Source organism: Ranitomeya imitator, chromosome 4, assembly GCF_032444005.1.
Source record: "Ranitomeya imitator isolate aRanImi1 chromosome 4, aRanImi1.pri, whole genome shotgun sequence".
Classification (NCBI taxonomy): domain Eukaryota; kingdom Metazoa; phylum Chordata; class Amphibia; order Anura; family Dendrobatidae; genus Ranitomeya; species Ranitomeya imitator.
In genome coordinates this window covers 58626296-58639373 of record NC_091285.1, presented here as the reverse complement: position 1 = coordinate 58639373, position 13078 = coordinate 58626296, and the positions used below count along the sequence as shown (strand labels likewise).

Here is a 13078-nt window from a genome sequence, read left to right as displayed (position 1 = left end):
ATGTGTCAATCACTGTCACTGTAGCAGGCATAGTCAGATGGGACTTGTTTGTGGCCTTCTGGCCGCAGTGGATTGTGGGATAGCGACAAACGCCGGAAGCAGTGACAGAGCCGATTGGCAATTATATATTAGATATGCAGCTATTTGCTCCATGCCTCAGGGTACCCACACACCATGTTTTTATTCTAGGTTTTGTTTGTTGATGGCCACAGCATATATGTTAAAATGTTAAAGTTAAAATGAATGGTATAATTGAAAAATATAACTCATCCCTTTACAAGCCTTCGTATGACTATGTTGATGGAAAAATGAAAAAAAATAAGGCTTTTGGAAGAAGAGGAGGAAAAAACATAAGCACAAAAACAAAAAAAATTACCTGGTCCTGAATGGATTAGGGTAAAAGTTCAAGAGATGTAAAGGATCCGGCTTTCAGAATACATAAAAACATAAAATTTTATTTAATCCATTAAAAAGTGTAAAAAGTGAAAAAATATACATACTTAGCAAAAGGTTGAAGTGAATGCCCTCCATAAAGACCAAAGTGTTTTGAATGCAACAACATGCCGTGGCGGTGCCGTGCTTGCCAGGGCTCCACACTGACTGGATTAATTTTGGAAAGGGTGAGCTGGATCTTTTTGATTATTTGAACTTCAGGTTAAATGTTGACATATGTCCATGGCGTTTAACCTATATCTTAAAGGGGTGGTACAGAACAAATTAATTTTAATTCTGAATCGCTTTCTATTTGGTGCCATGATCTAATCTATTTTCTAATATAATTAATAAGTCCCTACCATTCCTTCACTATTGAATCTAAGTGCCTTTTTTTCTTTTTTGATGACGCTTTGTTTGAGAATCCAAGTGCATGCTGGGATACTGAAATACAGCAACATCAGGGGGCAGAGGCTGAGGCCACTGCTGCAGCTTTTGCCCCTTCTGTGAAACGAAGCATTAGCAGTGACCTCTGTTTCAGGGTCTGGGCTAGTCCGTGCTCTGCTGAGCATGCATCAGTTGTGAATTCCAACAAATGCTCAGTAGATTCTTGTCACTTTGCAATATGCACAGTGACGGTGCGCTCCCTCGTCGGTTCTGATCAGATGAGCCAGCAAGAGAGTGCACTGACAGTGCGAGTAGTAAAAAGAGTACCCAACTTGCAGAGACCTGCACTACTCCTGCAGCCACTGACCCATTATGACTCTTCGTTTGAGTATCCCTGCATGCACTAGGATTCTCAAATTAAGCATCATCAAAAAGGAAGTACGGTAATAGGAAAAATAATAACGCAGTTAAATAATATAGTCAAGGAATGGTAGGGACATTTTTTATTAAAGTGTATTAGAACATAGATTAGATTATGACATTAAATAGATCTGGATGAAAATTAATTTGTCTTTTGGGCCACCCCTTTAACATGTGAACATTAAAAATCTCAATTTGCAGACCCTGTGCTTTGGGTTGCTGCCCCTCGTCAGCGCAAAGAGATCTGAGGTTTCTGCATATATTGGCAGAAAAACGCAGTAGAAAATCCATGCGTTTTTGTTGCATTTTTGTCGATTTTTTGTTGGGGATTTTCATGTTGTTTTGTAAGCTCCGCCTACACACTCCATCAGACATCATTACCTTTGACAATTCTGCAGCGTTTTTGGATGCAAATACGCAATTTTTTTTACACCTGCAGAATCGCAAAAAGAATTGACATGCTGCGGAAAATAAAACTCTGGAAATAAGGATAGAAATTTCATGTGCACAACATTTCAGGAATGTCATTGATTAACATTGCTTAAGTAATCCGTTGCATTTTTGTAGCATTTCCGCAAGGAAAAAACGATGCGGAAATGCTACAAATCTGCATCGTGTGCACATAGCCTAACAGTGAATTGAGATTCTGGTTTGGTTTTCATCCTAAAGGTACCTTCACAATAAACGACGCTGCAGCGATCCAGACAACGATCCGGATCACTGCAGCGTCGCTGTTTGGTCGCTGGAGAGCTGTCACACAGACAGCTCTCCAGCGACCAACGATGCCGGTAACCAGGGTAAACATCTGGTTACTAAGCGCAGGGCCGCGCTTAGTAACCCGATGTTTACCCTGGTTACCATCCTAAAAGTAAAAAAAACAAACGCTTCATACTTACCTTCCGCTGTCTGTCCCCGGCGCTCTGCTTCTCTGTACTAGCTGTGAGCACAGCGGCCGGAAAGCAGAGCGGTGACGTCACCGCTGTGCTTTCCGGCCGCTGTGCTCACAGTGAGTGCAGGAAAGCACAGCGCCGGGGACAGACAGCGGAAGGTTAGTATGAAGCTTTTGTTTTTTTTACTTTTAGGATGGTATCCAGCCCTGCGCTTAGTAACCCGATGTTTACCCTTGTTACCAGCGAAGACATCGCTGAATCGGTGTCACACATGCCGATTCAGCGATGTCAGCGGGAGAGCCAGCGACCAAAGAAAGTGCTGGCCCTCTAGCCCCGACCAACGACATCACAGCAGGGGCCTGATCGCTGCTGCGTGTCACACTGAACGATATCGCTAGCGAGGACGCTGCAACGTCACGGATCGCTAGCGATATCGTTTAGTGTGAAGGTACCTTTAGTCATGTCACAAGACTCGTTAAAGGGTTGATATTGACTTTCAGGATTGCTACTTCCGATATGTGGCACTATACATTTTCCTACAATCTTTATCAATCCGTATAGTTGAGCTGATTCCACAATAAAGGGATTGTTCACTACTGAACAACCCCAGCTTAAAGGGAACCTGTCACCTGAATTTAGGGGGACAGGTTTGCGGTCATATGGGCGGGGTTTTCGGGTGTTTGATTCACCCTTTCCTTACCCGCTGGCTGCATGCTGGCCGCAATATTGGATTGAAGTTCATGCTGTGTCCTCCGAAGTATACACCTGCGCAAGGCGCAAGATTGCACAGCATGAACTTCAACCCAATATTGCAGCCAGCGGGTAAGGAAAGGGTGAATCAAACACCCAAAAACCTCGCCCATATAACCGCAAACCTGTCCCGCCAAATTCAGGTGACAGGTTCCCTTTAAGCAGAGGTTCTGTAGTAGTGGACAAACTCTTTGAACCTTAACACTGAGATCTGAGTCCATTTATGGAAGTATGTATTGTAAGAAAAAATATGTATTCATACAAGCACACACCCTTCTGTGTGCCTACAGTATCTACATCTGAACTTACAAAAGCTCAGAAAGTCTGATAATCCAGGACCGTGGTGATCACAATGACGACAAATAATTATCCTTGTATTTCAGAAAAAGGTTGATTATTATTGAGTTTAATTGTGTCCTTAATGTCCTATTTCAGGCTTAACAGCGCTGGAAAGAAATGACGTGAAGAAACCCTGAGTGACTACTGTATGTAGTATAGATGCATAAAGAGAAATATCATAGAAGAACCTTTACTCATCTGATAAAGGCAACCCACTGCTCCTCCATATTTTTTTTGTGTGCTGCAGCAATATCGCCCTTCTACCCACGTGACTGCTGCAACCAGTACAGCGGACTGGTGCCAAACACCACTGGGGCAAGTGATTGCAGCAGTCACGTGGGTAGAAGAGTCGTGGGAACTTTTATCTAAAGTTTTCTTGTTATAGATTTTACCCATTGCCAGTCCTGTGGCACTTCAGGGTTTGTTTCAACACAGATGGCAAGCTATCCCATGTTGGCACATGACTGTTCAAGGATGTTTGTTTTACTGTTGGAGTGGCACGGGACTCAAGGTAGTGCTCACTTGTCTTCTCCAGATAATCATTCTTCCAACCAGTCTGATGGGGGCTTCATTGGAGAAAATAACTTTTCTCTAGTCCTCTGGAGTCCAATCATTGTACTTCTTGCTTCTCTGTTGAAGCCCCCATCAGACTGTTTGGGGAATGTGGAGGAATGGATGCCCTGAGATGGAAAGCTGACCGCTCCCATGAGTCCTGTGCCATGCCAACAATAAAGCATCCGGAGACCATTCATGTGTGGAGCTGCTTTTTATCCAAGGGTTCAAAATCCCATCAAGAACAACATCTGCAAGGAGTTTGCATGTTCTCTTCATGTTTGTGTGGGTTTCCGCCAGTCACTGGTTTCCTCCCACACTCCAAAGACATCACAATAGGAAATATAGATTATGAGCCCCAGTGGCGACAGCGATGATGATGTCTGTAAAGTGCTGTGTAAATAATTGCGGTATAGAGAGCATAATAAATAATTCCAAAGGAGGGGGCTCACTCATAATTTTGCCTAGGGACACTGCCTTGAATAAAGAATGGGATCTCAACATCCTCCAAGAGAAAGTTCTCCAATGGTGCAGGAGCAATTTGGTGAAGAACAATGTTTTTACAGCATGTTGGAGACTATGTCACAGGCAAAAGTGATAACTAAGTGTATATAATCTCTTCTCATTATGTATATTGCCGCCCCTTATTACATTCTTGTTATGTACAGCACCGTTCCCTACATACCAAATTTGCTTGTCTTTATCATATAGTGTCTTCTCATGTTAAACATATAATGAAATAACGGCTGGTGGAACCTGAGAAAGCTTCTTTTCTAATGAAGGAGGCTGATGGACCTGTCTTTTAGTCACCTCCTTCTCGATCAGCAGTCGTTTTATATCTAACAAGAGAGGACCCTCTAATAAAGAGAAGCCAGTGTGATTAACAATAACAGAAATACGCTATGTAAGGGACGGTGCTGTACATAACAAGAGATGATACCCTGTAATAATATACGGTGCTGTACATAACAGTGGACGTACAGTGGCATGAAAATGTTTGGGCACCCCTGCTAAAAATTACTGTTATGCAAGTTAAAGATTAAATGATTTCTAGAAAGCCTAAAGTTATAGATGACACATTTCCTTTGTATTTTAGGCAAAAGCAAAAATATATATTTTCATCTTTTACATTCTAAAAATTACAAAAAGGAAAATGGGCCGATACAAAAATTTGGGCATCCTTGGAGATTTGTGTGCTCAGATACCTTTGACCAAGGTTTAAGATCTTAATTAGCCTGTTAGGGCTTGTTCACCATCATCATTAGGGAAATGCCAGGTGATCCAAATTTACAAAAACCCAGCCTCCTCTAACCTTGTTCCAAAAAACAGCAGCCATGGGTTCTTCTAAGCAGCTGCCTAGCACTCTGAAAATGAAAATGGTGGAGGCCCACAAAGCAGGTTAAGGCTATAAGAAAATAGCAATGAGTTTCAAGTTGCCCTTTCCTCAGTTTGAAATGTAATTAAACAATTTCAGCTAAAATAAGGTCTGGAAGACCAAGCAAAATTTTAGTGAAAGCTGATTAAAAGGTTGCTAGAGAGGCAAATCAGAACCTCCGCTTGACTGCAAAAGACCTTCAGAAACAATTAGCAGACTGGAGTTATGGTACATTGTTCTACTGTTCAGAGACTCTTGAACAAATATGGCCTTCGTGGAAAAGTCATCAAAAGAAAACCTCTTCTGCATCCTCACCATAAAATTCAGCATCAGAAGTATTCAAAAGAATATCTAAACAAGACTGGTGGATTTTAGAAACAAGTCCTGTGGACAGATGAGGTTAAAATAGCCTTCTTTGGCCATAATATGTGTGAATAGAAAAGGGCACAGAACTTCTGGAAAAAAATAATCATGCTTTGGGGTTGTGTTGCATCCAATGGCACGGGGAACATTTCACGGGTAAAGGGAAGAATGGATTCAATGAAATTTCAACAAATTCTAGATACAAACAACACCATCTGTATAAAAAAAAAAGTTTAAGTTGAAAAGAGGATGGCTACTACAAATAGATAATGCTCATAAACACACATCAAAATCCACAACAGACTTCAAAAGGCACAAGCTGAAGGTTTTACAACAGCCCTAACAGTCCCCTGATCTGAACACCATTGAAAATCTGTGACTAACCCTCAAAATAGCAGTGCATGCAAGACGACCCAGGAATCTCACAGCACTGGAAGAATGGATGAAAATCCCTCAACCAAAAATTGAAACACTCTTGGATGGCTATAAAAAGTGTTTACAACCTGTGATACTTTCAAAAGGGGGGCGTTACTAAATACTAACCTTGCAGGGTGCCTAAATGTTTGCAGCGGCCCATTTTCCTCTTTGTAAACTTTAAATTATAACAGATGGTATTAGATGTACGACTTAGTACTCTGCATTATACAGGATGCGTCCAGTGGACTGTTTCACACATGATGATATTAGACACAGGGCTCAGGGGAGTGTATGACAGAAAGTGATTACGGTACATACATAGAATATCACACAGGATGGAATTAGATGCACTCTTCAGTACACTGTGGATATGATTGGATACATGGCTCTGCAGACAGTATGGCATATGGTGCGATTGAATGGCATTGCTATGGTCCAAGCCCGTAAGTCTCCCTATACACCCCCCCAACCAATAAAAAGATCTATACATATATAATTACAGTATACCACTGCTAATCCTAAAACACACTATACAAATACCAATGTTACCAAAATTACTACCATACAAGGGCCAAATACCACCATTACAAAATATCCACTATCATTACCACTACATGGTGAATACATATTATATATAATATGACCGCTATAAAATAAGAGACTATACAAATACCAAAAACTAACAATGACTGTTACACAGGGGAGAGGGTCCTACCCTTGTGGACTTAGTCTACATTGTAATGTGGAAGGAGGCAGTACATTGGGGGGTTTCGGCAGCTCTGGTGGTAGTAAGGTGAGTTATTGCAGGCTGTAACTTCTTGAAGAGATACATTTTTGCACTGTCTAAAAGTTCCGAATGTGGATGATAACCGGACGTGTTGGGGCACAGAATTCTAGAGGATGGGACAGTCAGAAGTTTTGGAGGCAATTGGGTGTGAAACGTATAAGTGTGGTGAATAGAAGAAGGTCTTGGCAGATTACCTGTAGGAAAATATCAGGAGATTAGTTTGGAGATATATGGAGAAGACAAAATATATCTTTAGGTCTATATAAGTACTTTGAACAGGAAGCGTTGGGGAATTAGGAGCCAATGAAGGGATTTGCAGAGGGGAGAAGAAGAGAAGTAGCGAGGAGAGAGGTAGATAAGTCATGCAGCAGAGTTAAGGATGGACTGGAGAGCTGCAAGGGTGTTAGCAGGGAGGCCACAAAGGAGGATTCGTAGTAGTTGATGCGGGAGATGATGAAGATATGCACTAATATTTTAGTAGATTCAGGGTTGAGGAAATTATGGATTCTGGAAATATTTTTCACTTTGAGATGGCAGGATGTGGCGAGAGTTTGGATGTGCACTTTGAAGGACAGAGCAGTCGAAAGTTATTCTGAGGCAAGAGAGATAGAATGAGCCCCCACAGCCCCCTTATACAGTCATGGCCGAAAGTGTTGGCAGCCTTGAAATTGTTCCCCTAAAAAAAAAACTTTGAACCGCCATCATATGAGACTGTAAACAGGGTGTTCTTATCTTTGTAGGCGTCTCTACACAATCTCTATATTGGTCTCATCGGTCCACAAGACGCTTTGCCAGGTACATTTTGACAAAGTGTAGTCTAGCTTTTCTATGTCTCATTCAAATGTCGACAGTTCACTCTGACACTGATGCACCCTGAACCTGCAGGACAGTTTCAATTTCTTTGGAACTTGATTGGGGATGCTTATCAACAATCCAAACTATCTTGCGTTGCAACCTTTCATCAATTTTTCTCCGCCATCCACTTCCAGGGAGATTAGCAATAGTGCCTTGAGTTGTAAACTTTGTGATTATGTGGCGAACCGTGGAAAAAGGAACATCAAGATCTCTGGAGATGGACTTGAGAACCAAAATTATTGAACTATATCAACAATCTCAAGGATACAAGTTGTCAGACAATTCTCTTACCCTCTTTCTGTTCTCTATGCTTAGTGAGGTACACACAGACATACAATGCAGATTGAGTCAACGTCTCCCCTTTTTATCTGGCTTCAGATGTGATTTATTTTCATATTGCCCACATCTTACTTGCCACAGGTGAGTTTGAACAAACATCACATGCTTGAAACAGATTTACCAACAATTTAGGAAAGGTGCCAACAATTCTGTCTGATCCATTGTTGGGGCTTTGTGTGAAATTATGTCAAAATTGCCTCTTTTTCTCTGCATATTTGTGTTGTTCCAATACAAACAAAAGAAATACAAACGAGTATAACAAAACATATGTAATTGAAATAATGTTCTTTGAGAAATACTTCATTTTATGGAACAATATCAAGGGTGCCAACACTCTCAGCCATGACTGTATATAATATGATAGTCCTCACAACTCTATATAGTGAGCTATGGGGACGATTATACTATAGATACTGAATTATGTCCCCCCAAAACTCCTATATAGTATGATGGCCCCCACAACCCAATAATATGAGAACACTAAATATCGTACCTATTGTATACCCAGAAGAGCAGCCTCTGTCTCCTCATCCGACTTTTACAGTGGGCCGACAGAGGCAGCGCAATGAAATGAAGTCATCTTACCACCTACAGGTGATTCTCACAAAATCAGAATGTCATCAAAAAGTTCATTTATTTCAGTTCTCGAATACAAAAAATGAAACTCATTATATAGAGTCATTACAAACAGAGTGATCTATTTTTATTTCTGTTAATGTTGATTGTGGCTTACAGCCAATGAAAACCCAAAAGTCATTGACTCAGTACTAGATGGTGGCCCGATTCTAACGCATCGGGTATTTTAGAATATGTATGTATGTCGCGCATGGCACAGCCACATCGCATATGGCACAGCCACAACGCGTATGGCATAGCCACATAGCATATGGCACAGCCCACGCAGTATATAGCAGTGTGGGCACCATATCCGTAAAAAAAAAAATTTAAATAAAAAATAGTTATATATTCACCCTCCGGCGTCCACCGAAGCTGTCCCGATGCGTGCGATGCTGCCGCCAGTTTCCGTTCCCAGTGATGAATTGTGAAATTACCCAGATGACTTAGCGGTCTCGTGAGTCATCTGGGTAATTTCGCAATGCATCACTGGGAACGGAAGCTGGCGGCAGCATCGCGCGCATCGGTGTACGGCGGAAGGTGAGAATAGCATAATTTTTTTTTTTTTTATTATTTTTAACATTATATGTTATTACTATTGATGCTGCATAGGCAGCATCAATAGTAAAAAGTTGGTCCGGGATGGGGAGACACTGACGCTGACTGGAGGGGAGTAGGCACTGACTGGAGGAGAATAGGGATGGGCCAATTTGCGGACAGACTAAGCCTGTCGCTGATTGGTCGCGGCCAGCTGTGACCAATCAGCGACACGGTATTCCCGTTACAGACAGATAAACAGACGGAAGTACCCCTTAGACCAGGGGTCCCCAACTCCAGTCCTCAAGGCCCACCAACAGGTCATGTTTTCAGGATTTCCTTAGTATTGCCCAGGTGATAATTGCATTACCTCTGCAAAACAAAGGAAAACCTGAAAACATGATCTGTTGGTGGGCCTTGAGGACTGGAGTTGGGGAACACTGCCTTAGACGATTATATTGATAGAAGTTCAGAATACTTTATAACACCAGCTTGAAAAATGTTAAAATCTGAGATGTTGGCCTACTGAAATGTATGTTCAGTAAATGCACTCAATACTTGGTCAGGACTCCTTTTGGATCAATTACTGCATCAATGCGGCGTGGCTTGAGGTGATCAGCCTGTGGCACTGCTGAGGTGTTATGGGAGCCCAGGTTGCTTGGATAGCAGCCTTCAGCTCGTCTGCATTGTTGGCTCTGGTGTCTCATCTTCCTCTTGACAATACCCAATAGATTCTCTATGGGGTTAATGTCAGGCAAGTTTGCTACCAATCAAGCACAGTGATACTGTTGTTTGTAAACCAGGTATTGGTACTTTTGGCAGTGTGGACAGGTGTCAAGTCCTGCTGGAGAATGAGATTTCCATCTCCAAAAAGCTTGTCAGCAGAGGGAAGCATTAAGTGCTCTAAAATTTCCTGGTTGACGGCTGCGCCGCTTGTGGTCTTAGTAAAACACAGTGGACCTACACCAGCAGATGACATTGTGCCCCAAACCATCACTGATTGTGGAAACTTCACACTAGACCTCTAGCAGCTTGGATTGTGGCCTCTCCACTCTTCCTCCAGACTCTGGGACCTTGATTTACAAATGTAATGCAAAATTTACTTTCATCTGAAAACAACACCTTGGACCACTGAGCAAGTCCATTTCTTTTCCTCCTTGGCCCAGGTAAGACACTTCTGGTGTTGTCTATTGGTCATGAGTGGCTTGATAAAACGAATACGACACTTGTAGCCCATGTGCTGGATACATCTGTGTTTGGTGGCTCTTGAAGCAATGACTAGCAGCAGTCCACTCATTGTGAATCTCTCCAAAGTTTTGAATGCCCTTTTCTTAACAATTGTTTCAAGACTGCAGTTATCCCGGTGGCTTGTGCACCTTTTTCTACCATACTTTTTCCTTCTACTCAACTTTCCATTAATATGCTTGGATACAGCACTCTGAACAGCCAGCTTCTTTAGCAATGACCTTTTGTAGCTTACCCTCCTTTTGGAGTGTGTCATTGACTTCCTTCTGGACATTTCTCAAGTCAGCAGTCTTCCCCATGATTGTGGAGACTACTGAAAGAGACTAAGGGACCTTTTTACACCCTTAAGAAGCCTTTGCAGGTGTTTTTTGTTAATTATTCTAATTTACTGAGATAATGACTTTTGGGTTTCCATTGGCTGTAAGCCATAATCATCAACATTAAAAGAAATAAGCACTTGAAATAGATCACTCTGTTTGTAATGACTATATAATACACCAGTTTTACTTTTTGTATTGAACTGAAATAAATTAACTTTTTGATGATATTCTAATTTAGGCTACGTTCACACTAGCGTTGTGCGCCGCTGCGTCGGCGACGCGACGCACAACACACCGAAAAACGCGTGCAAACGCATGCAAAAACGCTGCGTTTTGCGACGCGTGCGTCGTTTTTTGACGAAAATCGGACGCAAGAAAAATGCAACTTGTTGCGTTTTCTTGGTCCGACGCTAGCGTCAAAAAAGACGCACGTGTCGGAAAACGCAACAAGCAAAAACGCATGCGTCCCCCATGTTAAACATAGGGGCGCATGACGCGTGCGTCGCCGCTGCGTCGCCCGACGCTAGCGCGACGCACACTAGCCGAACGCTAGTGTGAACGTAGCCTTAGTGAGGAGCACTTGTATGTTCACCAAAAAACACACATACAAATTTAAGAGCTGAGGGAGGTGAATTGGTCTGGAATAATTTACCTAGGACACTGGGAGTGTATCGAGTTTCACACTTTAGTCTGTCATTGAGTTGCTCACGCATTGTGCAATCTCACAATTTGGCGAGCCACAGGCATTGTTCAATTTCACGCCTTGGTTGGCCAATGTTTACTTTGAATGCATGACAAATTCAACTGTACTAATCCCAACTGCAATCTCAGGTGACTAAGACAACGTGGTAAACCTGGAAACATCACAAAAATAAATGGGTTTCATATACTGCTGTACTTACTTTTTTTCATTTTCTTAGCATTTTTTTTCATCACCCATTGCTTTCAGTGGGTAAAAAACACTGACAAAATGCTGAAAGTGACATGTTCTATGTCCAAAAAAAAAACTACGGAAAGCACAAAATACTGATGAAAAAAAAACAAACTGTGCATTAGATTTCTGAAATCTCATAGGCTTTGCTGGTACCGTGAAAAGCAGTTGAAAATTAGCATGAAAAGCAAAAAAAAAAATGCCCAGTGTTTACTTAGGTTAATTAGGGTTTTAAAAATGAGGAAGCCGTCTAGCAGTGTAACGGGCATGTTTCTGGTGGTACCTGTTATCGCCGGGTTCCTGGCTCTGTGGCCGGTGACTCGGTGCAGAGCTGCTCCTGTCTTCAGCGTCATCTCAAGTAGAGGGGTTAATACTTAACATGCCAACCACCTCTCTCTAGTCCACTGATTTCTATGCAGCAGTTAGCTGCTCACTTTCCTCCCATCTTCTGAAGACATATAGTTATAAACCACGAGCCCACAGTGTCTGCTAATTTCAGCTCTCTGTTCTGCCACCGGGAGCTGTGTGCTTGATCAAATGCCTCACCGTAGTGTAAATACAGTGATAAACATGTATGCTCCTACACAACCCACTGAATGTTATAGCAGAATTTGTGTTGAGCTTTATAGTTCAACTAATACTACAGTTCTACTTTTCACCAGACCTGTCCCTCAAGGAAAAGAGTCTGCCTTACCAGAAACCAAGAAGTAAGGAGACTGCAAAGCTCTGAGCTGCACAAGAGACAACTTGAGAATTTTCCCTTAAAGGGAACCTGTCACCTGAAATTGGCGGGACCGATTTTCGGTCATATGGGTAGAGTTTTCAGGTGTTTGATTCACCCTTTCCTTACCCGCTGGCTGCATGCTGGCCATATTGAGGCCAGCATGCAAGGAAAGGGTGAATCAAACACCTGAAAACTACGCCCATATGACTGAAAACCGGTCCCATCAAATTCAGGTGACAGGTTCCCTTTAATAGCCCAATCTACCATGCTATTCTCAAGAGGAAAATAACAGCTCCAATGATAAGTCCATAGGACCGGTTAATAAATGTATGCATTCTGGTAAAAATGTAACCAATCATACCAGAAAGTGCTGAAATGCTTTTTACACAAGGATTTGGGGCACATAAAAAAAAAAAAAAAGTAAAAAAAAAGTTAAAAAAACAACAACAAAAAAAAAAGGTTGAGTTTGTTCCAAGTGCAGAAGAAGTGTTTTTTTATGTGGATTGTGGAGCAGAATTCACTTGACATCCAAAGACCCAGGAAGCAAAAGTCTCCTGAAGAGGCATACAAGTAGCATGCTACTGACGGCATCCAGTCCCAAGATCACGAAAGCCTGGTCAGAGCTTCAGCTGTCCTGTCCTCTTTATTTGGTTATGTTCTCAAAATGGTTTACAAAACATTTACAGACAATTAGGGGAAAGAAGTGATAGACTTTTAGGTTTATTATTTCTACACCTCAATACTGTCAGTCCTGTACCATTATGTAACAGATTACATGACACAAAATGTTTAGGCCAAAA

General features: G+C 41.9%; 1 protein-coding gene across 1 annotated transcript in view; it reads left to right on the top strand.

Moving 5' to 3' along the window:
* Nucleotides 1-5440, top strand: part of LOC138675481 (uncharacterized) — a 71231-nt gene extending 65791 nt beyond the window's left edge. Inside the window, exon 10 of the mRNA XM_069763772.1 lies at nucleotides 3315-5440. Coding sequence (XP_069619873.1) covers nucleotides 3315-3355 — 41 coding nt within the window. The 3' untranslated portion in view covers nucleotides 3356-5440. The remainder of the gene's footprint in view (nucleotides 1-3314) is intronic.
* Nucleotides 5441-13078: the final 7638 nt, after the last annotated feature.